At 45.9% G+C, this 26631-nt stretch overlaps 1 protein-coding gene across 4 annotated transcripts in view; it reads right to left on the bottom strand.

Annotated features, from left to right (window-relative positions):
- SNX10 (sorting nexin 10) overlaps window positions 1-26631 on the bottom strand; it is a 217341-nt gene that overhangs the window by 34003 nt on the left and 156707 nt on the right. For all 4 annotated transcript variants that reach the window (XM_069211415.1, XM_069211419.1, XM_069211417.1 and 1 more), the window contains 2 exons: window positions 25683-25783; window positions 24114-24212 (listed from right to left, as the gene is read on the bottom strand). In XM_069211415.1, the coding sequence (XP_069067516.1) occupies window positions 24114-24212; window positions 25683-25783 (200 nt within the window). The remainder of the gene's footprint in view (window positions 1-24113; window positions 24213-25682; window positions 25784-26631) is intronic.

The following is a 26631-nucleotide window of genomic DNA, read 5'->3' as shown; positions in this document are numbered from 1 at the left end:
TCAGGTGAGTGCCTCAAAATTAAACTCTCTCCTAACGAGTTACTGGCATGCTTCGTCTTCTTTCCATTGTCCTGTCTCCCACCAGTCTCTCCCATTCACATCACCCCCTCTTTACCTATCGTCCCCACTGTCCATCAATATTTCCTCCTTCTTGTCTTACCACTATCCTCCAGTATCTTCACACTCCTTTGTTCCCTCCTCTACCACTTATCATTTGCTCATGGCCCTCCTATGTGCCCACTCTCATTTCTCATCATCCCCATCATTCACCAGCCTCATGCTCTGCCTTCACCCTTCTGTTCACCTTTTATGGACCCCAACTCAGTACATGCTTACCAATCACCCATACTCTTATTACTAATTTTGCTCATTAGTACCCTACTCCACCCATCCTACTTTGTCAGACTGCTTTTTCACCATCCTGCATCCACCTCCCACACCATCTTCTTTATCTTCTCTATTTTATGACGTTCTTAACTCCCTACTTCTTACTCATCAACCCTTGTCACAATTTTTCTCTTCTCTTTTTATCACTTCTTTGCTCGTTTCATCACCTCTTTCATTACCCTTCTTTTATCTCATCCTTATTTTTATTTTTTCCTCGGATCAACCTCCATCGTTCATCTTTGCACCCCATCATTTTTTCCTCCTGTAAAAAATCTAGAATCTTTGTTGGTTTTGCGACAGGCGCCACGGTTCTAAAGGTGCCAGTGGGTTCTTCAGGACTTCTATGAACAACAAGTGTTACAACTGAGTTATAAATTCTACCTTTCAAAATGCCCCAAAACATCATATTTATTTGAAGCTTAAATACGTGTGTTCTTTATCTAGATCAGGGACATCTTGCAGGTTGGAATTTTTATATTGATTGTAGGAGATCAAAGTTTTTTTTCTTATAGCACATGCTGTCTGTAAGAAACCTGATTATTATTTGGGGTGACTGACTGCCCACCCCAATGGAAAATAACACTTCTTGCCATTGTGAACCCTCAAAATCATTAAATTAACTTGTGCTCAACCCCTTGGTAGCGATGGCACATGGTAGCCAGTCTTAACATACGGAAATGTGTAAAGTATGCAGTACCAGAACAAAAAAACAAAGACAAACACCAAGTAATAAAAATCTCAAACTGAATAGAGTAAACTGTAATGAACAGAATGACACCAAAGCAAAGTACCAATCGTAGTCCATGGTCACAATAGACTGGAACCTAGCTGTGATTTGAGGCCAACTGTGGTGGAGCTCCGGTCATTTACACCAACTGGTTTGGTCCTGGTTAAAGTCTGGAAGTTGAAAAGTTCAAAAAGAGGGACACTGTCACTTTTTTGGAATAAAAATGAAATGCTTTCGGTGAGGGTTTCCCTGAAACTGTAGTGACTGCCATGGAACTGAATCCCATATACCTGAAGCAGGTTGGCCCTGCTCACACACTAAAGGTTTTGAAAGGTTTTGCTGAAAATGTTTCAAGTACCATGGCAGAACGGGAGTTTTTTTTTTTTTTGTCAGAGGTGCGCAAATCTCTGTGGGGGATGATGCTGAAATTCAGTCCGATGTTGTGGAAATGCTGGTGGGATTCTTACCTTGGTGGATCCTCCTGATGGTCTGGAGCCCTGAAGGAAAAGTTATCAAATGTTTCTAAACTGTTTTGGTCCCAAACCACCACAGGAGTACACTACTAAGGTTCTTAGGACCTTGGGGAAGGCACCTGAAGACTCTCAGAGTGTCTGCCAGAAGCCAACTGCAGAGTTCAATCCAGGTCCAGTTGCCACAGGTCAACTCGGTCCTTCAGGGAAGAGGTCTTTTGCAGCTTGTTGAGTGCCTGTAGCCACACAAAAGGTTAGCCAACTGACCGTTGGATTCCAAATTTTTGTCCTTGGTTCAAGTGGGAAAAGCTCTAGCTCTTCAGGGCTCCACTAAGGTTACAGACATCAAGTCCGATCCTTTTCTGATCTTCCACAGGTCCAGACAGGGTTCTGATATTAGGTAGTGGGTGAAGATGACTCCTAAATTGGGTAAGAGTTGCAAGGCCCTGGGGTTTTTCAATAGTGCCTCTTCGCCTTACTGTAACCAGGCCCAAAATTGTGTCAGGGCAGTTCCAAGATTGCCTAAGTCTTCAGCCACGTTAAACTTGACTTCCCACGTCTAATACTAAAATCCATTTTGAAGGGGGCCCTGGAATCTCAACAAAAAATGAGACACAAGTATAGTAAGACCAAGCTGGGCCCTTCAGAAAACAGACAGAGGATACACAAGAATTGTGACCTGATCCTGTTTGATCCCTTTCAAGGGTGCAACATGTTTACATGTGACTTAGATAGGCCTTTCAGGCAAGATTTGACACTATTATGCCAAAAGAAGGAGCTGCAATCCTCACTCTGAATGTCCAGCTGAGTTCAGAGGGTTGATAACTGCCATTCAGATTATCTTGATTATTAAAGTGGTCTATTGTATGGCATTTCACAGTTCATTACAGGCTACGTACTGGCTGGGCAGTTGCTGGAGAGCTGATGCAAATTAGCCGCCAGGAGCTTCAGGTAGGCAAAATGTAACTGTCTTAAATTAACTTTCTGCAATACTTTTTAAAAATCCAACCCCAATTAAATTAGATTTTTAATAATTATTAAAATTAGTGGTTTAATTGCTTTCCTTGCTGGCCCCAAACCAAAGACAATATTGTTAAGATAGCATCTGGAGCCGTGACAATGTTGGGAGAACGTGATATTAATGTTTTATGTGTCTACTTTTCGAAATACCATGTGCCTTACTCTGTGGGTTACAAGACCTACAAAGGGGTAACTTTTTCATATATAAATGGGAAGTCTTTACCTGTCAAAAAAGGTAACCATGCAAAAAAAGCAGATTTCCTACACTCACTCTTTTTTTCAGAAATGAATAGCTGAGCAGCAAGATTTGACCTTGTCAAGCCACCGATTGCAGGAACCTCTCCGCAGCAAATTCATTAGACCAGTATATTATCAGATTAGAACCCACGGATTAACAGCACCATTATAATAAGGGCCGCCAGAAATATGCAATGAGGGAGGATCAAATTATGCGGCAGGACTGACTAAATTATGCAGCATAATTAGGGTTTGGGTGGTAAACTCCTTCTGCCGGCAAAGTTTTGCTTACTCCTGGAGTGCGGAGTTTGGCACAAACTCCATCAACTGCTGCACAGCAGAGTTTACCGTCTACCCCTATGGACCCATAGTCAAAATCTGCTCCATGCAGATATGGGAGGAGAGGGACGTGCACCAGTAATTAAAATGAAAGGTCATTATTTTGACTTGTTAACTCAGTATTGGAAGTGAAAACAAAATGTTTCTCAATTACATCGGAGAAAATGAATATGAAATGTTACCTTATAATTAAGTTAACTTTTTATTTTAATTTTCTCAAATTATTTTTCAAAGTGTTGCATTTACAAACAGCAAGCCTCTTGCTCCCAGTGGCCAGTAGAACATTGTGCAATATTTCTAACTGAAAAATACAATCATTTTTTAAATGGGAGAAATTTAAAGTGTAGAAAAATGTTCCACATTATGATTATTTTTGCACTTTAAATCTCTCCCATTTAACAAGATGGCTGTATGTTTGTGCTATATTTGTAATGGTGCCACATGTGGTGAAAGGTATGCTCTGTGCCACAATTACATATGACACCGGCTCTTATTTACCCATACACATATATCCTATTCATATGAACACATGTTCATACATCCCCCAAATACCACTCTCTCACTGACACACATGGCACCCCTGTCATAGTGCCCCTAATCAAAGTATTTTGTTCAAACCATAGTATCTGGCTCTATGAACATTAGGGTTCAAGTCAAGGAAGTTTAGCGCAGGAGTGTTTGGCAATAATGAGCGAGTTGGTCTAGCCTTCAGTAGCTCCCGATGATTTTCACTGACCGGAAGTAGCTCTTGCTACAGAAAAGGTTCGAGACCCCTGCTCTAGGATACCATTTCTGCAGGCAGTCCATGTTTGATGCCCTCTCAATCCTCGCTTGTACCTTCCTCGGGTTTTGGCAGCTTAATTAAGTGTTCTATTTTCACGATTGCACACTGTGTGCCAGGCAGGATCATGTCTGACTATGTCCACTGTGATGTGATGTGATAAAGGATCATGGGAATTGCAGTTATTTTAGTGCATTTTGCTGGATATATTACTAGGCGCAGACGGACGTTCAAACACGAGCAGACATTACAGCAGAATAATGCTACTTTCCCGCTAGGGAAGGGTGTCCACATGTCTGCAGGATCCCGGACGTGCCAATGAAGCTTAGAGCATTCAGATTTTCCATGCTGCTTGGCGGACTGATGAAGAGGTTTGTGCTGGGACTACAATATACCCTCTCCTGAGCTGGTGTAAAGGTTCCAAACCCACTACAGAATGGAAAAGATGAATGCTGTAAGCATCTTTGCAGGTTTTAGCAAAACAAAATGTTGACTGGTCAGGTTTCAGTAGCCAATTTCTGTATTTCGGTGTTCAAATGGTACTAAGAAGATGTAAGCTTTTCCAAGATAGTGTTAATGTGTAAAAATAGAGACATAGTACAATCGCAAAAATGCGCTATATTAAACTGAGTAATCAACCTTATTTTGCCACATAATTTGGTTGACCCCAGCCGCATAATTTCAGTGACCCTTGACAAAAGTTAGGAATAACACCATAGCATAAAGAAAAACTTACAAACCTGGCAGTAGCTCATCTCCATTTACTTCTGCAATCAAACTGTTGTCATGCCTTCATTACTGTGTGACAAAAGCTTTCCCGAATAAGCAGGGGTGTCTCAGGTACCGCTTCTGTTTACACAGCAATAGCAGTCATCCCCGTCAGCTCCCCCTAGTCCCCAGCCAATTAAAGTGGACAAATGCATTTGAGTTATAGATTAAAGTTACACATTTAGCCTTTTATTTTGAGCCTGCAGACCAGTAAGTCTGTGTGTTATTTTTTTAGTTAGGAAAATGAACAGAACATGCTTTTCTGCTTCAGAATGGGCCTTGGGTGGGCCGCGGAGCTATCTTGGGATCACCCTCTAGTACCGGCGGGTTTACAAAGAGTATTCGAAGAATCCTCTGGATGTCGAAGCAGTGAAGTTTCAATCTGTCATGAATATTTCTCATTATGATTCTAATTCTTGACTACCTAGATCTGGGCTTACACTTATGAGATTAAGTGAATTTGTTCCCACTAGGGTGACCACCTGGCACTGAGGCAAATTCTGGACAGGACTGTAAATAATTCAGGACAAAGGGTCAAAATTCAGGACAAAAATTCAGGACAAAGGGTCAAAATTCAGGACAAAAATTCAAGAACAAACGTCAGTTTTACAGACACACGCAAGAGAGGCCATGCCTCACTATGTTGTCAGTGCATTTATTTACTCTTTTTTAACATAGCACTATTTATTCACTGTGGACCATTTGTGATTGCCACCTGGTATGCTACATTCAGGTGTCACATTACGTCCTTGTTCAGTAGTAAATTAATGCCCTTCACGGCAAGGCCATCACCCCTACCCAAATCTACCCGATTTTCCCTGAAGAGAAAGTAACAGCAACATTTTGATTATGTTTCTGAACATTTTAAAATCCCGGCAAACAGTTTGGGAATCATTAAGGTAATTACTTTATGCTAGTTTAAACAAATTAAACAAAAACATCTGGCTTACCCCAACTGCCCATGGACTTTTAACCTAATTTGTTTTTGAAGAGGCAGGGCAGATGGTGCGGGTGACAGTCTCACACCTAATGACAGGATGTGATGTACCCATAACTTGTCTGTAGTCTCACTGCACTAGAGTGTATGTTTGGGACTCTCAGAAATGGGAGCCCGGACTACCAATCAAAGATAATAAAAGAGTAGGATGAAATTGAGATCAAATGGGAGATCCACGGCAAGTAATTCAAAGGGTTGTTGCTAAAAACTGGATAAATAAAGAAGAGAAGAACAAGGTGGGACAATTCCTAAAATCAGACAAGATGGGTCCACCAAGACTATTTGAAGGTATTGGGTACCTGGGGAGTTGTCTCTGCACACAGGAGCGGAACAGAAGGGGCACTGTCAAGTGGTTGAACAATCAACACCCATCCACCTTGGCAAACTCTTCTGGTGCAATGGTCCCACTTGTGAAAGGTGAGCAGGGGCCAGACCCCTTGCAAGGTTGTGCAAGGCAATTGCCCGCTTTGTCCATGTCTTTATAAGGTTTTGAAATTGAGCAAAAGCCAAACTAGAGATCTGGGTTATCCCTAAGTGTCAAGTACACATAGAATCTTCAAAATATTTGGGATGTAAATTGCACAAACAAAATTTACAAATTTTAAAATGTAATTAGTGTTTCTTTAACATATGGCAGTGTTTTCGCCTTCATATACAATTAGATCTCAGATTGAACTGGGAACCAGTTACCTTTTGATACCTAGTGATTAATATCTACCATTCTTACACTGATTTCCAGGATGAAAATCTCGGCAGAGCGAACGGTCCCTCCAAGCCCAGTTTGCTTTTTGGTCTTCTCTTCTGATTTCTGTAGAGGCCATGTGGCACTAGTGAAGATGGTGTGCTACCCCAATGATAGTATTATTATGCAAACCTTTCCCTGCTCGTCCTTCATTCCTTCTTCAGACATGAAACACTTCTGATTTGGTCGCTGCAGCGCCATCGGGAGCTCTTTCCACTCTAAAGCTAACTGTGACTGCGGGTGGATTAGATCTTCTGGACTTAGAATGCTATTATTCAGCTGCAGAGGTCCAATGGGTGGCTCTCTGGCTTTCTACCCACCTCCCTGCATGAGATGGGGTTTACCAGTAAAGACTTTTAAGGAAGGCTTAATGCACTGCTCATTGTTTCCTACTGACCATTCTACGGATCACCATCCGGGGTTATCATGCATGGCTTTCTCTTGCCTAGCCAGAACCTGTAAACTCACTGACACAAAGAAACCATATGCTCCTGCACTACCTTTGCTAAGCCTTCCCACTCGCACAGGATGGCTGTGCTCAGAGCAACTCCATCAGTGGCAAGTTGCAGGTGACTTAAAATTGGGAACTTTGTTTCTGAACAGTGAGCTACTAAATTACCAAACCCTTGTGGCAGACTACCATCTTCACCCCGGTCAACTCCTTTACGTACAACCACCTTAAATAATCATTAAAATGCCCTATTTCATGTCTGCCACCTAGCACTAACCCTACAAGAGGTGTGCCAGAAGCTCTGTACCATAGGAAATGGTGGCAAACTGATAGAATGGGTGTACAGACCCATCCTGCAACATGGAAACCACTCCAGGTCTTCTTGTCATACTACCTGGGTGATTGATGTAGCCAAACCTCTGCAAGATATGGACTAAAATACTGGACTTTCCCCACAAAGTATCCCACAGCTGTCACTTTAAGTAAATTCATAGTGCTTCCTTGTGAATGCATTCTGCCCGTTGCTTGCCATTGGCCTTGTGGTTTGTAACTCACAATTTGTTGCTTTCAATTTGCTGGCTTTATTTGTTTTAGGCTATGCAGCTTGAATTAGTCCCTTCCCTTGCCAAAACCTTATTTACAGTATCCTGCTGAGTGCTCCCTTTCTGTAAACAGGCCTGTAAATCTTGTTCTTATTTTATCATATTTGCTGTGCATTCAAAGAACAAAGTCAAATGTCAGGCTCTGTCTTCAGTGGGAACTTAGTGTTTACTTTCCTTTCTCTGGCTTCAAAGTGAGAGGATTTATGCCACCATCTTGCTGGATACTGGGGTTAGGAAAGAGTTTTTTCTATCACATGACAACATTTAAATAGACTTCAGAATATGTCATAATTAGAAGTACAAATCAAGCACATTTTTGTTAATTCTGAACTGTGCTGGAAACAAATACTGTAGGAAGTTGGCTCTGTATGTGCTATTTCAAAGTAAGGAATAGCATGCACAGAGTCCAAGGGTTCCCCTTAGAGGTAAAATAGTGGTAAAAAGAGATAATACTAATGCTCTATTTTGTGGTAGTGTGGTCGAGCAGTAGGCTTATCCAAGGAGTAGTGTTAAGCATTTGTTGTACATACACATAGACAATAAATGAGGTACACACACTCAGAGACAAATCCAGCCAATAGGTTTTTATATAGAAAAATATCTTTTCTTAGTTTATTTTAAGAACCACAGGTTCAAATTCTACATGTAATATCTCATTCGAAAGGTATTGCAGGTAAGTACTTTAGGAACTTCAAATCATCAAAATTGCATGTATACTTTTCAAGTTATTCACAAATAGCTGTTTTAAAAGTGGACACTTAGTGCAATTTTCACAGTTCCTAGGGGAGGTAAGTATTTGTTAGATTAACCAGGTAAGTAAGACACTTACAGGGCTTAGTTCTTGGTCCAAGGTAGCCCACCGTTGGGGGTTCAGAGCAACCCCAAAGTCACCACACCAGCAGCTCAGGGCCGGTCAGGTGCAGAGTTCAAAGTGGTGCCCAAAACACATAGGCTAGAATGGAGAGAAGGGGGTGCCCCGGTTCCGGTCTGCTTGCAGGTAAGTACCCGCGTCTTCGGAGGGCAGACCAGGGGGGTTTTGTAGGGCACCGGGGGGGACACAAGCCCACACAGAAATTTCACCCTCAGCAGCGCGGGGGCGGCCGGGTGCAGTGTAGAAACAAGCGTCGGGTTCGTAATGGAAGTCAATGGGAGATCTCGGGATCTCTTCAGCGCTGCAGGCAGGCAAGGGGGGGGTTCCTCGGGGAAACCTCCACTTGGTCAAGGGAGAGGGACTCCTGGGGGTCACTCCTCCAGTGAAAGTCCGGTCCTTCAGGTCCTGGGGGCTGCGGGTGCAGGGTCTCTCCCAGGTGTCGGGACTTAGGATTCAAAGAGTCGCAGTCAGGGGAAGCCTCGGGATTCCCTCTGCAGGCGGCGCTGTGGGGGCTCAGGGGGGACAGGTTTTTGTACTCACAGTCTTAGAGTAGTCCTGGGGTCCCTCCTGAGGTGTTGGATCGCCACCAGCCGAGTCGGGGTCGCCGGGTGCAGTGTTGCAAGTCTCACGCTTCTTGCGGGGAGCTTGCAGGGTTCTTTAAAGCTGCTGGAAACAAAGTTGCAGCTTTTCTTGGAGCAGGTCCGCTGTCCTCAGGAGTTTCTTGTCTTTTCGAAGCAGGGGCAGTCCTCAGAGGATATCGAGGTCGCTGGTCCCTTTGGAAGGCGTCGCTGGAGCAGGATCTTTGGAAGGCAGGAGACAGGCCGGTGAGTTTCTGGAGCCAAGGCAGTTGTCGTCTTCTGGTCTTCCTCTGCAGGGGTTTTTCAGCTAGGCAGTCCTTCTTCTTGTAGTTGCAGGAATCTAATTTTCTAGGGTTCAGGGTAGCCCTTAAATACTAAATTTAAGGGCGTGTTTAGGTCTGGGGGGTTAGTAGCCAATGGCTACTAGCCCTGAGGGTGGGTACACCCTCTTTGTGCCTCCTCCCAAGGGGAGGGGGTCACAATCCTAACCCTATTGGGGGAATCCTCCATCTGCAAGATGGAGGATTTCTAAAAGTCAGAGTCACCTCAGCTCAGGACACCTTAGGGGCTGTCCTGACTGGCCAGTGACTCCTCCTTGTTTCTTTCTTTGTTCCCTCCAGCCTTGCCGCCAAAAGTGGGGGCCGTGGCCGGAGGGGGCGGGCAACTCCACTAAGCTGGAGTGCCCTGCTGGGCTGTGACAAAGGGGTGAGCCTTTGAGGCTCACCGCCAGGTGTCACAGCTCCTGCCTGGGGGAGGTGTTAGCATCCCCACCCAGTGCAGGCTTTGTTACTGGCCTCAGAGTGACAAAGGCACTCTCCCCATGGGGCCAGCAACATGTCTCTGGTGTGGCAGGCTGCTGGAACTAGTCAGCCTACACAGACAGTCGGTTAAGTTTCAGGGGGCACCTCTAAGGTGCCCTCTGTGGTGTATTTTACAATAAAATGTACACTGGCATCAGTGTGCATTTATTGTGCTGAGAAGTTTGATACCAAACTTCCCAGTTTTCAGTGTAGCCATTATGGTGCTGTGGAGTTCGTGTTTGACAGACTCCCAGACCATATACTCTTATGGCTACCCTGCACTTACAATGTCTAAGGTTTTATTTAGACACTGTAGGGGTACCATGCTCATGCACTGGTACCCTCACCTATGGTATAGTGCACCCTGCCTTAGGGCTGTAAGGCCTGCTAGAGGGGTGTCTTACCTATACTGCATAGGCAGTGAGAGGCTGGCATGGCACCCTGAGGGGAGTGCCATGTCGACTTACTCGTTTTGTCCTCACTAGCACACACAAGCTGGCAAGCAGTGTGTCTGTGCTGAGTGAGAGGTCTCCAGGGTGGCATAAGACATGCTGCAGCCCTTAGAGACCTTCCTTGGCATCAGGGCCCTTGGTACTAGGGGTACCAGTTACAAGGGACTTATCTGGATGCCAGGGTCTGCCAATTGTGGATACAAAAGTACAGGTTAGGGAAAGAACACTGGTGCTGGGGCCTGGTTAGCAGGCCTCAGCACACTTTCAATTGTAAACATAGCATCAGCAAAGGCAAAAAGTCAGGGGGCAACCATGCCAAGGAGGCATTTCCTTACAAATACCTTTACATGATTAAAACAAATCATTGCATTAGGTGATGCAATTTTCACACAACATCGTCTGTGCACAGTATAGTTTGATTTGAAAAACTGTATATCTGTGCAAATGTAATGGTCATTTCAATCACAAATGTGTTGTCTGTATTGGGAGTGTGTTAGCATACCATCCATACTGCACTCCACTCTGCACCCCTACACGCCACTGCACCCTACTCTGTATCACTCTACTTTACTCCACTCCATGCCACTGCACTCTTCTCCATTCGGAACCACTCCACTTTATGCCACTGCTCTCTATGCTACTTCACACTATGCCTCTCTACTCTACTCTGTACTACTCTACTCTAAGCCACAGCACTTCACACTTCTACACCACTGCGCTCTGCTCATCTGCACGCCATACCACTCCAGTCTAGGCAACACCAATCTAATCCGCACAACTCCACTCTCTGCCACTCTGCAACGCTGCACTGTACGCCACTGCACTCGAAGCTAATACACTCTATGCTAATGCACTTTACTCTGTAACACTCAACTCTATGCCCCTGCACTCTACATCAATACACTGTACATCACTCTAATCTACTCTGCACCTCTGCACTCTATGCCACGGCACTCTACACTACTTTACTCTATGCCATCACACTATATGCCACTTTATGCAACTCCACTCTAACCTGCACTTCTCCACTCTAAGCCACCTCACTCTACTGTGAAATAATCTACTTTATGGCACTGCACTCTGTGCCACTGCATTCTATGCCACTGCACTCTACCCTGCACCTCTCCACTCTATGCAACTGCACTCTACTCTGAAACAATCTATTCTACGCCACTGTACTCTATACCACTCTGACCACTGCACTCTAGTTCAATGAACTCTACACCACTGCAAGCTGACACTCTGCAACACTGCACTGGCCGCCACTATACTCTACACCACTCTGCCCTGTACTACTGCATTCTGCACCAATATACTCTATTCCACTGCATTCTATGCCACTCTACTCTGCCCAATGCCACTCTATGCAACTGCACTCTACACCAGTGCACTCTAAAAACTGCACTGTATGCCACTGCCCTTTACTCTGCACCACTGTACTCTATGCCACTGTTCTCTGTACCACTCTACACCACTGCACTAACACTCTACTCTGCAACTCTGCACTCTACACCACTCTACTCTATGCCACTGCACTCTAGGCACTATACTCTACTCTACAATACTCCACTCTGCACCACTCTACACCACTGCACTCTATGCCACATGAGTCTACTCTGCACTCTATGACACTGCATCACTCTGCATTACTGCACTCTCTGCTACTCTATTGTATGCCACTCTACTCCACTGCACTCTATGTAACTCTACCCCATGCCACTGTACGTCACTGCACTCTGCGCCAATGCACTCTAAACAACTGCACTGTACACCACTGCCCTCTACTCTGTACAACTGTACTCTACGCCACTGCTCTGTGCCACTGTACTCCACTCTACATCACTACACTGACACTCTACTCTGCAGTGTTGCACTCTCCACCACCGTACTATACACCAATGTACTATGTACTACTGCATTCTATGCCACTGCACTCTATGCCACCCTACTCTGCATCACTCCACAGCACTTTGCTCTACTCTGCACCACTCTACACCACTGCACTCCCTGCAAAGTGAGTCTACTCTGCAATCTATGCCACTGCACCACTCTACACTACTGCTCTCTCTGCCACTCTACTCTGTCCCATGCCACTCCATGCCACTGCACTCTAAACCACTGCACTCTACGCTAACGCACTCTAAACAACTGCACTTTACCCCACTGCACTGTACTTTGCACCACTGGGCTCTACGCCACTGCTCCTATGCTACTCTACTCCACTCCACACCACTATCCACTAGCTTTAAGCCATGCTGAACAGCAACTACTCTGGTGTATAACATGGCTAATGGCTAAAACACATTAGCAAAGCCAATAACTCTTTCGAAGATGAGACCTATTGGCTTAGCCAGTGTTTGTTAGTACTATGAGGTACCGAAGTACCTGAAAGAACTGTGAAAAATTCAATTACATCATAATAAAGGCTGCTACAAAATGCGCAAATACATTTCGGTTAAATAAAAAAAAGTGCTTCTCAAATACAGATTTGAATAATATAGAGTTCATACCTAGTACTAACATTTTTTCTAACACTCCATTAAAACCACACACTCCACAGCTCACCTTGGAACACCATTACAATACCTCTCTAAAAGAAATATCTTTGCCACCAGAAAACTTCAAGTGACTCCTTTTAGTAAAGTCAATGCAGGTTTTCAAGCCCCTTTGTATTTGCAGATTTACCAGTTGCCCACATTTGCATGTCTTTAGGGAAGGAGACCCCCTGGCAAGAAGGCCTTTTCTTATCTGTCTGCCCCTCCCTCCCTCAGAGCACAGGAGACCCCTTGCCTTCCAGCCCAGCTGGGGAAACTCATCTGCCTGTAATTTCGCCCTGCCTCCGTTGCCCTTTAGGTGAAAGGCTAAAATTACGGACAAATGCCGTCCGTTAAAGCTTTCATCACGGACAACGGACAGCAGGGCGAAATTACGGACAGTCCGTGAAATTTACGGACGGGTGGTCACCCTACGTCCAACGTATAATCTTAGAAACGGGTTCCTGGTTTTAGTGAGTGGGAGCCGAAGTCTTGCTAAGAAGTATATCAGTATGCCTGAATGGATAGTACTCTACTTATTCTCAACATCCTGAAAGAAATTGTCAGTGATAGTAAGTTAAGTAATAATTTGCACAACTTTTTTACATTACAAAACAACTGAACACAGTCTTCTGCCTTCCTAAGAAACTGAAGTACAATCTTTTGCCTCAGCTAAACCCATTAAGTTCATTGCTAGTTGTGACAGCATGGTTTCAACACTTCCATAATAGCACGGCTTAATTTGTGCTGTGGTTGCAGGTGGTGGGCACCAGCACTAATTTTTGAGGACACATTTTTTTCATCATCAGACCGTCTCTAATGCCGGTATTTTTCTTGCTTTGGGTCAAAGGAGGAGGAATAGAGAGATAAGAGAATAGTGTCAATGGGGAAGCAATGATGAAAAGGATCATGCAAGAGTGAGATAAAGAGACAGGAAGTGTTGGGTGGTGGAAGGAGACATTAAGTGAAATCAAGACTAGGCACCCTTGGCAACTGGCTAACATTTGGGAGCCTGCCCTTCCTTATTCCGTTATTATTGTTGATATACAAATTAAGTGTCGCATAAGGGGGTACAAACTTTTACATGTTTTTCCCCAATGATTAGAGGCCTCAAACTCAACTGTGATGGCTTCACACCAGAGTCCAGTGTGAACAACTCAACTGTGATCTCTCTACATAAGAGTCCAGTGTGAACAATAGGCAAAGAGGTTACACCATTACCTTTTCTTAAATGCTGCGAATATGTAGCACTTTATTTCACTTAATTACACAGCAGCAATAAAGTGCACTCCATTAAGGTAGCATCATCCGCAGCGCTGTGGAGTTTTCTGCCAACATACGTCGATAAACCCCACCACCTTATTAAATCAATCTGGCGAAAAGTCGACCAGCTATGAACAAAGGGGGTAACCAAACACATTTCTCTCAGAGGCCACGAGCCACTGAAAACACGCCAGACTTGAGCCAGCTGCATAGATCGGACTTTGTTTGGAGTTTTATTGGGCCCTCGAGCCCAAAAGAAGCCAAGCATACATACTGTTTCCTCCTGCTACCACACTCCAACCTCATGGACCAATAATTTAACACAAAGCACTAACCTTTGGAGTATAACGGAAGACAGTAAAATACATTGGCTGAACTGCAGTATGAAACAAGAAAACCTGTGATCAATCTCGGCTACTCCGCTTGCAAACTGTGTGGTCCTAAGCAAATGTTTTACTTCACCGAGCCACCTTTTTCTTCATTGTCACATATGAAGACACATTCAAATATGTGAGGTCAGGATGGGAGCTGCACAAAAAAACTTGTGTTTGATTTAAAAGTCTATAATGTGGTGCGGAGAAGCGAGGCCAAATTTATATTACTCATGACAACTGACTTGCCTCTAATTTCACCAATGGCACTGTCGTTAGGAGCTGGGGGCATGAGGATTCCAAGTTCATGTTTAAAAACTATCACTTTTAATAATTATGTCTCAGTGCGGTCATGTAATCAGATTTACTAAGGGTAAATGCGTCAGAATGTTAAAGAAATACACGTTTTTGCATTTTGAAGAGACTAGCATATTTTTACATGTTTATTGCATGAGTTACATGCCAAATATTTTCAAAGGCTTGGCTCGTTCACTGGCTCTTAGAGCCAAATGAGACCCTTGGCTCTGCTCTCCCTGATAACGCTGTGGCTCATTCGCATCTACCTTCTCCCACTGCTCTTTGTATTTACTTGGTGACTCACACTCCAGGAATAGACATGACCTAATAAGATGATGATTCAACTAGCACCGAGTCAAAAACCACAGAACAGTGGCCACCTATAATCATACGTCTTGTTTAAAATTGCTCAAACTTCGTTTTGGTGCCCGTTAGATATGAGCAGTTGAGGTTCCTTTCAGAGGGCTAAGAAGCTTCGCCCCTTCGGATTTCCTGCTTTTTTAAAATTATTAGTTATATTTCCCCCGAAATTCTAGCAGTATTGTCCCTCGTTGAAGCACCCAGGCTCTTTTTTTGCAGACACATGCGCTAGTGCGCACATGGCTGCTGCCGGATTTTTTGCCGGGCTTACCTTGCTCCAGCCCTGGTCCTCTAAAGCCTGCTAGGTTTTAGGACCACACCCCTCTGTAAGTTGGTACAGGCTCGCTAGCTGAACACACACCGGGCGCGTCACCGTCTGTTCCCATCTCGTCATAGGGGAGAGTGTGATCATCCAAACTTAGAGATCCCACCTCTCCCTGTGTCGAAATGTGAAAGGGCAGGATCAAAAGAGGCTCCAGATATTTGCATTGCGTCATTACAGCCTCAACAGTGGGGGGCGCTCTCCAGGAACTCACTGCCTTTCCCTTTTACAATCTTTGTACTTTAGCGCTTCAGGAGCAAATTCGTGCTTCCGTGAGGTTGAAACATGAAGCTGATTTGGTGGTCTCACAAGGTTGATAGTCTTTCAAGTGGTGCTGTAGAACAGAGGAATGTATGTATCAGAAGTAAATAATCATTGCATGGTGATACTCGAACAAATATTGTTCAGTGCACACCTTGGAAATATTGAATAAAAATATTTCCTATATAGGCGGCAATTTATTGACAGACTTTTGCGAAGGCGGAAACTTCATAAACCTAGAGCAATGGTGTTTTTCAGTGCCACATCTCTTTACCTTAAACTGCACATTTGTTTTTCCCAATTGGCAAAACTTTAGCTACCACTATAAGTCCCTAGTAAATGGTACCCTTGGTACCTAGGGCATGCGTTACTAAAGGAAAGCCATCTCCTCCATTGAATAACATTGGGTGCCTGAAGCTGTATTGGCATCTGCATCCGGTCGCCCTTGTGTCACCGAGAGTGTACGTTTGGTGCCTTCTTGAGGCCCCCCTTGTACTTACTTCAACTCCAGGAGATTGACCCTTGACCCTGCGCTACTCACCTATAAGCAGCGCTTCAGCGGATAACCCGGTCTCCATTGGAAAGCATTGGGTGCCCGACGCTGTGTTGGTACTCTGCACCCGGCCGCCGCTGAGGGTGTAAGTTTGGTGCTGCCATGTGGCCCCTCGATGCTCGCCTCAACCTCCGCAGACCAACCTCCGAAACCACTTGTACCTACCTGGGAGCATCGCATCTTCACCCCGCCCCCATAGTCTCCACTGATTAATATTGGGTGGGGGGAAGCTTACCGCCGAACGACATGGCCACACTTGAGCGGAGCTCCTGAGAGACCGAGCCTCCACCCCCAATAAATCCACATAAAAATCTGGCCCCGGAGCTCATGTTCTACCACTAGTGGAGCGGAGGCTCAGAGGCACCCATGGTGCTGAGTTGACGACCCTATGGCCCCTGGGAAAGCAAGGAGGGGCCGGCATGCAGACTGCAGACTGCAGCCTTGCATGGCCGAGCAGCTGAAGTAGATCCGGAGGCGGGCGACGGACCAGGCCCACCTTGCACCCTAGCGACGGTGGGACGACACTAGAGGTGAACGGTCCCAAACATCGGGACAGTATTAGTGAGTTACAGCGCCTGCAGCCTGGGTGCGGGGCAGAGATTGAGGCCCTGCATGGTGGGCCGCACCTGAGACGCGGTAGCTGCTGTGGACTAGCAGAGACGCAGCACGGGCATTCCTGACACCACCAGCAGGGCAGTGGAGACCCATGGGAGGAGTGTGACAGATGACCCCACCCAGGAGGAGGAGCTGCGGCTCCGGGGGACTAGGTGGAAGGAGGAGGCCTGGACAGCTCCTGGTGGCTTCTGTGGATGGGGACAGTGCAGCAAGCGAAAGTGTGGCCCGACATGAAAGGTGGAGCTCGAAGGCCCAGTGTGGGCCATTGCACCATCCAGACAGGCATACTAGCCTGAAGAGAGCAGCAGTAGCAAGCTCTCCGCAGATGCGGCCACAGCCGGGAGTAGTCCAGGAGTAGGATTACAGAGGGCAGGTGGGAGTGTGCCCTGGTGTGCCCCGCAACATCCTAGCAGACAAAGACTGGGGGAGAAGCCTGAAAGTGAGAGGCAACATCCCCTGAACGTGTGGTCCTGCCCCTGGGCCAGCTGGTGCAGAGGGCCTGCAGTGACTGGGGGCCCTCAAAAGGGGGGCGGATCCATTTTGACCTCACAGTGGTGAGGACCTGAAGACCCCCCCCCCCCCAGCTCATATATAGTGTTTAACTGACTCTGGAATGGAGATACATTGGCAAAGTGTGGAGCCATTGTGGGGGGTGAAAGTATGCCCTGACGGGGCGCAGCAATACAGAGCAACGAAGCCAGAGCGGTACCCAACACATGGAAATACACTGAGAGGCGAATAATACCGCGAGGTGACCGCACCCCTGGACATAACATGCACCCATTCACACCTACAGTGTCCAGATCCGGTGGAGGCATGCCGGGCGGCAAGGGACCAAAATCGGGATCCCAACGGAAGTTGGATACGTTTACACAGCCCAAGGAGGCCGCCGGGGCCCTCCGCACGGAGAAACCAGGCATGTAAATGGCGACTGCGACGCCAGAGGAAGATGCCATTTCACTGAAGGACATCATGGCGGCACTACAAAAAGTGAGGGGAATCCTAGAGGCCAAAATTGACTTGGTCGGGACAGAGGTAGCACTGATAAGGGAGGACTTTCAGAAGGTGAGCGCCAGGGTAAAGGATCCAGAGGATTCCCTGACAGAGATCAAAGACATCTCGGCTGTACTCACAAAGCAAGTCCGTGAGCTCAAAGCCACTACGGTGACGTTGGAAGGTAAACTCAAGGACCTGGCAGGGCGCTCCTGGTGACATAACATCAGGATCATAGAGTTACCCAAGAAAAAAAGGGACCAGCAGTAGACCTATTTGTGGAGGACCTCACTGTTCACCATTCTCAGCCGCGTGCCCTCTCTAAGTAATCTTTGGTATAGAGATCACACCGAACCCTGGGCGCTCCCGCAAAACTGGGTGCCCCCCGCGTCCCATCTTAGGGAGGATCTTCAACCTTAGAGACTGGGTCGTAATTCTTCAGACAGCACAAATTGCCCCCCTCTAACTATAGCTAATGCGCATGTGGCGCTCTTTATGCTCTGAGTGCAAAAACTATGACGCAGCTCTCAGGGAAAGAGAGCTCAAGTACTTGATGCTCTACCCTGCACTATTCCAGATAATCACGCAAGGGAATATCCTCTACTTCTCCTCCTCGGAGGAAACCTGGAACTGGCTGGAAGGCTGGCAAATGGTCAGCAAACAGAAACTGAGGAGACCGACAAAGCAGCGGAGGGGTACCTGTGGCCTCGAGCCCTGCTGGCTGCCGATCATCATGGGAATCCCTCCCCAGCAAGCAGAACATGTGGTATCCAGGAACCAAGACTCTGACTGATTAGCAACCACTGGCTGGAGCCGCAATGGCATTGAGTCTGCCAGGGGGCGGGTTGCAGCTTGCCCCCCTAGAGAAAGATAACGGAGAGGTCCCACCGCAGCTGATGGGATAATGCGGCATGACGAAGCCAGCATTTGGGTAACATTGTTTAAATTTGGGGGTGGGGTAGGGAGCCCGAACCTACCAGCCAACCCCCCTCTTTATTTTCTAGTTAAGTATGGGCGAAAGGCACTCTGCACTGTAGGGGTGGTCGGTAATTCAAGGACCGGTCAGCAGGGAGGCAGAGAGGGGAGTTCACATTGTTGGGGTTTGTTCCCAAGTTACTGTTGAAGTTGGGTTTATGACAATCATGAGTAAGGCATGGAACACAGACTTGGAACACAGGTACACGGCACACCCTGAGGCCTGGGTGACTCCTACTCCAGACACTACACTCCGCATACGGTAAGACACTTCCCCATTTCCTTTCCACATGGTGAATCTGACGTTGCACGTTCTCCAGTGGAACATTAACAGACTAGGTGACAAAATCAAAAGGGGGGTGGCCCTGCAATATTTTAAACGCCACTCTCTACCGTGGCGCCCTTACAAGAAACTTGTCTGCTGAAGAATGCCTATCAGGCCCTAGCTAGATGGGAAAACAGAATGGCAGTTCATGAAGGTTACACTGCCGCGTCTAGGGGGAGGCATACTGGTGAAGAAGTCACTTCCACGCGATATTAGGCAAACTTGGACGGACGACCAGGGCCAGTATGCGGCTCTCTCTGTGACCTGGTAGGGAAATGTACTCAACATACTCTCAATTTACATCCTGTCACGGTTACATAAAAGCACGTTCCCAGCGCTCAATGCATTACTGCTGAGCCTCTCCCCGGAAGAGTTAATTATGGGAGGGGACCTTAATGCCACCCTAAATGACAACTCCAACCTGTATCCCCCTAGACCGACTCCCCCCACTAGACAACACCTGGCTGCCTTTATGACAGCGCAGGGCTTGATCAACTCTTGGCAGATTCACCTTCCTACTGAGCACCAATATACATTTCACTCGGCAGCCCACAGCAGTCCCTCCCACATCAATTATTTACTTATGCCAGCCCATCAACTGCCACGAGTGCGAGAGATCCGTCACTTGGTGCGTTGGTTATCAGACCACTCTCGTCTCTGGATTGTTTATGGCCCTCACCCAATCAAGAATCGAAGACAGATCGTAATAAATCCATGATACCTAAAGGTGCTGAAAGTTACAGCGGCATTAGTAAGGGCAAGTAAGCAGTATTTTGATGCAAATGTTACCACACTGGGCTCTGCGCAAACTAAATGGGAAGCGTACAAAACGGTGGTCAGAGGAGTGGGCCTCCCTGAAATGGTGGGACAAAAAAAAAAAAAAAAAAGGGCTTTAATGGAAGCCCTGGAAAAGGATATCATGATGCTCGAACAGGCCACCCCCAACCAGCGTGATGTCAAAGCAGCCCATACTTTAAAGCTTAAACAACGCAAGTACCGTGACGTGGCACATGAGGCAGCTAGATCCCAAAATAGGGCGACTCAGCGGAGATTGTATGAAACTGGGGATAAGGCTGGGAAACTACTGGCCTGCCTCAAAAGACGTGACTCAGGGCACTCTCGGGGAAGCACGCTTTGCGCTAAGTCAGGCTTGTCAGCGACACTGAAGGGACTGAGAGCACTTTTTGGAAGTTACTATGAGGAGCTTTACGGCTAGAGTTCCTCGGCCACAGCGGATGACTCACATGAAATATTAGCAGACATTCCACTTCCCACCCTGTCAGCAGGCGACAGAGAGTGCCTAGATGGGGAGTTAGCACCAGAGAAGATAGTGGGAACCATTTGTAATTTGCAGTTAGGAAAAGCAATGGTTCCCAGCAGGATTCCGGTTGAATTATATAAGACAACAGCAGCTACCCTAGCACCCCCACTTGAAAAGGATGTATGAGGAAAGCCTGGCTAAAAAAATAACTCTCCCCAGACCAACGTTTGGCCTTCATAGTCGTTATCCACAAGGAAGGGAAACAGGTGGACGATTGCAGCTTATATCACCCAATCTCCCTCCTTAATGCAGAGATCAAGATACTGGCCAAACTGCTGGCTTCCCGCCTTATACTGATTCAACCAGACCACTCAGGGTTTATGCAGCGGCGCAACACAGCATTGAACCTCCAGACAGTGCACAGGGTGACCGCTTAGGCTGAAACCCTGCCGGACGAGGCGGCGAGTCTCTCCCTAGATGCCCGCATGGCCTTTGATTCAGTTCAGTGGCCATTTCTATTTGCAGTGCTGGAACAGATAGGATTTGGCCCCCACTTCAGGGCTTGGATACAGCTCCTCTATTCTTCCCCACAGGCACAAGTAGTGGCGAATGGCGCACAGTCGAGAATGTTTACTCTTCACCGCGGCACTCAACAGGGGTGCCCGCTCTTGCCACTCCTGTTTGCATTGGCCCTCGAACCACTGTTGGCGTGGGTTCAGATAGACCCGCCCCCCCCACCCCCGGTTAAGGGGATTACTTGGAACGAATAGTGGGAGGACAGAATATCATTATATGCAGATGATGTTCTGCTATACATTACACAACCTTCCACCTCCCTGGACTGGATAATGCACATAACAACCCTATTTGGCCAGTACTAAGGGTATGCAATCAACTGGGTGAAATCCGCCATCTACATCCTCAAAGAAGATCCCCCCTCGCCTTCCCCAGGAATGCCCAATCAAAAGGAAAACCATCAGTTTTAAATACTTTTTTGTAACAACAGAACCCGCCTGCTACTACTCCTGCAACTTGGCTCCCTTCCTGGGACGACTTAAGCTGGACATACAACACCGGACTTCATTACTGTTGTCCCAGCCCGGAAGAGCTGCTCTTTTTAAGATGATGGCGTTGCCATGCTTTTTGTATGTCCTGCACCACACCTCGTATACGGTTCCCACACACAACTATAAAGAGAAAGAAACTGAACTATGAGCCCTCCTATGGGTCAGGGATCCGGCCAGAATTGCTTTGTGTAAATTGACAAGGGGATGGTATGACTGGGGAATTGCCCTCCCCGATTTAAAGAAGTACCACTGGGCTGCACAGTTGACAACGATCAACTACTGGATGCACTTGTCACAAGATGACCCCGCCTACTGGATGGATAGGAGGTTATTACAACCGGGTGGATTCCAGAGGGCCCTTTAATCTGCTCCCTGGTCATCACGTCACCTGGGTCCCATGTCAGTGACTGTAGGCTACTGGCATACCACAGTTAGGGCCCAGGGCTGGGTGTGGGAAGACCTCCCTGGGTTTGCAAGGTGGATCCTTATAGGCATATCAAAGATTGGGGACCTCTGGCTGCGTAATGTCGTCAAGACCTTCAATGAATTGCAGTAGTATGACCTAGCCCGTACAGAGCACTTCCACTACCTTCAGGTGCAAAACGCTTTACACTCTGTCATTTCGTGGGAGATGGAACTCACAGAGCGCAGACTCCATGAGGAACTCTTGCATAAAAAAAGCGATCTCCCTCACCTACAAAACCATAATTAATAAGTCACCAGACACACTCCAAAACCTTAGGCAGCAGTGGGTGCGGGAGATCGTGGATCTCGAGGACAAGGACTGGGTGGAGGCACTAGCGTTCCCTAGAAGGGTGGGAATTCACTCCAGGTTCTGCCTGATTCATGGAGTATATCTACCGTGCACACTCAGATTCAGGATAGGGAGGGCCCCGAATGGATTGTGTCTTAGGGGATGCAGGTAGGGACGGATCCTTCATACACATCCTCTGGAAATGCAAATATATAAGACAATACCGGATGACGGTGCTGGCATGCCTCAGTGGTCTCCTGAGCGAAGAACTGCTACTCTCATTAAAGAGATGTCTATTGAACATATGGGAACCCACGGATCTGAGACAGTCAGCGATAATCTGGGTCATAGTGGTCGCAAAAAGAAGCATTGCCAGACTATGGGGTTCACCGAATGACCCAGAACTGAAATACTGGAATAGAGATATGGACTGGTGTATGCTGACAGAAAAGGTCACCTATTTGAGCCGGGGTTGCCTGGTGAAATGGGGAAAGGTGTGGGGGAAATGGAACAGTACAGAGGAGGACTGTGTAACCCGCCTCCTGCACACCCAGACACTGTGCCCGCCTGGGATGGACCACAGGCCCAGAACAATAACCTCTAAAGACTGGAGACTGGGCTGGAGACTCATGGGGAAGGCGAGGTGGGAGGGCACTACAGGCAAGTTCCAGATATTTTGTTCTGTGCCTAGAACGGCTTCTGAAGTTCAAAATGTGTTTGTCAATTTTTCAATAATTTTTTTAAAAAAAATATATATATATTGGACACCAGCTCCAACTTTGACCTCTGCACCCAGCAGCCCCCATGCTGCTGTGGGTGCACTCTTGGTACCAACCTGAACCTTGCCCGGTGCTAGTTCAAGACCCCGAAGAATAGGATTTTAAGTCATGTACTTACACGTCAAACTGCACTCTTGTTTTCCTCCCATAGGTTAACATTAATGACTCTGAAAATTGCACGAAGTGTCCATTTTTGAAACAGCGGAATATTCATAATTTAAAAAACGCTTATCTTATAACTAAGTTCTTTGGTTCAAAGCATATATAGAAGCAACTGTTATTTTTCTAAATTGGTCTCAGATTTATTCCTTGATAAGCCTAACTGCTCGCCCACACTAACACAAAGAGAGCACCAGACCTACTTCTGCCTATGCAAGCCTTTGGGGATCCACTGCACTTTCTGCACAGAGTACTTCCGTTTAGTGCACTATATACAGAGCCAGCTTCCTACACCACTGTGAAGACCCGAGCCCATTTGTCAGGCCTCAGAAATGCAGGAAAATGGGGAGGCATTTTACTATTGGCGTTTCCGTTTCCAACTGTGCCTTTCAAAAACACCAACAATATTTTAAAGATATATCTATTCACGCAATCACTTCGGCTCGCTTGCCTTGCCGCTCGCTTCGTGCAATTTCAGAGAGGAGTTTATGTCCCACCACCTACACATTTCACCAGCCACCACTGGCTAAGAGGGATTTCTAATTTGGTATTTTCATTCTTAAGCGTATTTCCGATGGTAGCACGGACAGCCCAAAGAATCCAACCCTCCCCTTTCATCCGCACCCTTAGCCAGGATGGCGACTTTTAACAAAAAAATCACGAAATCATTTGATCAACTCACAGGAAGGCTTTTCTTTATTTAAAAAAAAAAAAAAAACGCTTTTCGAAGCATTGTCTATGTGAATGCCTCTTAGATCAATATCACGTTAAAATGTGAAGAGAGATGAACGGAGTTTAAAACGTAGGATAAATTACTTCAGAAAGGACCAAAAGTGTCCGAATGTCTGTAAAACTGTCTGTAACCGCAGAGGCTACATCAAAAGGATAAATGCGGGTTTTATTTTTCAATACATGACTTTAGCCACAAGATGGCTCTCCCATACAAGACAAGGCATGGTTTGTAGTAACGACATTGTCTTCCTGAATGCCACGCACACTTACTTCTCAAGAAAGTCTTGCAAGCCATGCCGCCTCTCATCCATCTGTTGTGCATTTCCGAGTTTAAAAAACGGTGACTTGGGTGGAAGTTCTGGTAATTCGCTTTAAAGAGAAAAAAGGTATTTACCGAAAAGTCCTCAATTACTAAACGTAGACAAAATTTGTTACAACGCAACTAACACATTTTAACCGTAAACCTATCCGAAAAGCCATTTGAAAGACCTAGATTTGAAGGACTACTTGTTAATCTACTGAAGTACTCATTACCAACTGTCCAATCTTTTTAAAAGATTAAGAGTTCTTGGTAACGGGGTGCTGCTGTTGCACTTTAAGGTAGGACCTCCAGTGAACACATTTAAAAGCGGTTCCTTCATTTTGGGAGAGTGAACCTTCAGCAAAGGGCAGATCACAAGTGAAAGATTCTCGTGTGGACTGTACTTGCTGTTCATGAAGCAAACAGACCCTACATGTAATTGACAATGCACTATAGGCCACTTGCACCAACAAACCTTGGCAAGTCTGCAAACACAGTTAAGCGCACCAATCAGCGTCCATTGTGACTGGTTTCTATCAGTATAACTGACAATAGTGAGCAAGTCAAACGTACAAATAATTGGAAGGTTGCCTAAAAAAACAAATGAAAGATTGATTCGGGATTCTCATCAGGTAGGAACAAATAACTCGTATTAATTATACTGTCAGAGCAACCTACAGTACTGTGTACACACATCCGGGGCACAGATTTGCAGAATACCTGTTAAACCGGAACAGTTATATCCCAGGACTTGGAAGCATGCCTATGCTTGCAGAATCATAAATAATCCAAGATACAGACGACACACTCACAACACGTCGCTATACCGAACTCAGGGGAAAGATCACACTTAATAGGCAGACATTAAGTGTACTACAACATTTAATTTAACTATTACACTTTTGTCTCTAACACCAGCCTGAGGAGCAACATTAAGATTCAGTACAGCTCGACCACGCTAAAAAAAGTAAATGGAGCAGTGTGGCACCAAAAACCCCAGGGAAGAAAAGTCTAGCTGCTCCCAAAGACCACAGTGTTAAGACTATCTAGATAGTATTATGTATTAGAAGCTAGTATACCAGGGATTTAGGACCACCTTGAATCGGAAGCAAAATGTGACCGACAGCCACATCACAGGTGCAAAATGAATGAGGCAGACAACATACTGCATGTAACTAGTGCTTCAATATGCAAGTCAAATGCTCACTTCTAGACATCAAAGATGCACGTCAGCACCCTCGACGTAGCAAAGAGTTGAGATTAAGCATTTGTGCAACTCGGGAACACACGAGGGCAAGTTTTGAGTCTCACAATCAGGTTTTGGCTACTCTGTATTTGTTTCACTATGGACCCCTCGAACAAAGGTGGGCTCTTCGAAAGGTAACCAACCTCCCCTGCATATTTAGGACAAATAATTTTGAGCAGTACAACGAAGCAAAAGCCACATGAGCTGATGTCAAGCGACAGTAACTGATATCTAAAACAATGATGTTTTTCTGTGATATATCAACTTGGCAAGAAATTGTAAAACTACTCACATAAGTCGAGCATTATTTTGAAGTTTTTCCCTCAGCCACACAAATTCTCTGAACCTCCTCCTAACACGAGAGGTCTTACGCGTGAAGCACATGCTGTTCGTCTGCAGAGTGGATTTAGAAACATGATTCATTATTAGAAATAGGTTAAAAAAAATGAAAGCAACACATCTGAGCATGCATGCAGGCACGCAACAACTACACACTGAGTTTTAATGACACAAATCATTTTGTGGGATGTTATTTACAAATAGAGCAAAATTCAAGTAGCTGTAAGCATGAGCACATTTAGTCTACATGCACAAATAGCTTTGTTTTCCACTGGAAAAGGTTGTAAGTTCACTTAATAAGAAAAAAATCTCTTTGCAGGGTGCGAATTTGCAAGGAACACATGCAAAACTGCCAGGTGTGTTCGAGGAAAGGAATTTTCCAGAGGCAAAATGATTTTGCTCATTGAGAAAATGAAGGGAAAAAGTGTTAGCAAGTACATTGGCAAACGTTGTATTAGCAAAATTATGCTTGCGTATCTGCTCATCTGAGAATGCAATTTACATGTTTTCCAGTATTATGCCCTAGAAACATTCAATTGTCACAGATTTCCGGGCCTAACTTGTAAACCTTTGAATTAAACAAATGAGTGCATTCACACCCACACTAGCTCGTCAAACCCTGTGGTGCAGATGTTCTCATTTTTTAAACCAGTCTCCACATATGCCGTTATATAGGGGGTACTATTGTTCAAGAACTTTAAAAAGCAAGTTAAACCTCTGCAGAAGTAGGCCTTTATTGCCAGGAGCTCCTAACCTTAAAAGATTCCAGTCTAAGTGGAGTCTAATGGAAAAAAATGCAATGGACTAGAGGTTTGCACCTGCAAATGTAGGTTCTCAGCTGATCTATCAGACCTGCATACATATGATATCACTCCTCTCCTGACATACAAACTCCTCACCTG

Source organism: Pleurodeles waltl, chromosome 10 (genome assembly GCF_031143425.1).
Source record: "Pleurodeles waltl isolate 20211129_DDA chromosome 10, aPleWal1.hap1.20221129, whole genome shotgun sequence".
In the NCBI taxonomy this organism is placed as follows: domain Eukaryota; kingdom Metazoa; phylum Chordata; class Amphibia; order Caudata; family Salamandridae; genus Pleurodeles; species Pleurodeles waltl.
This window is presented reverse-complemented; position numbering and strand designations above follow the sequence as displayed.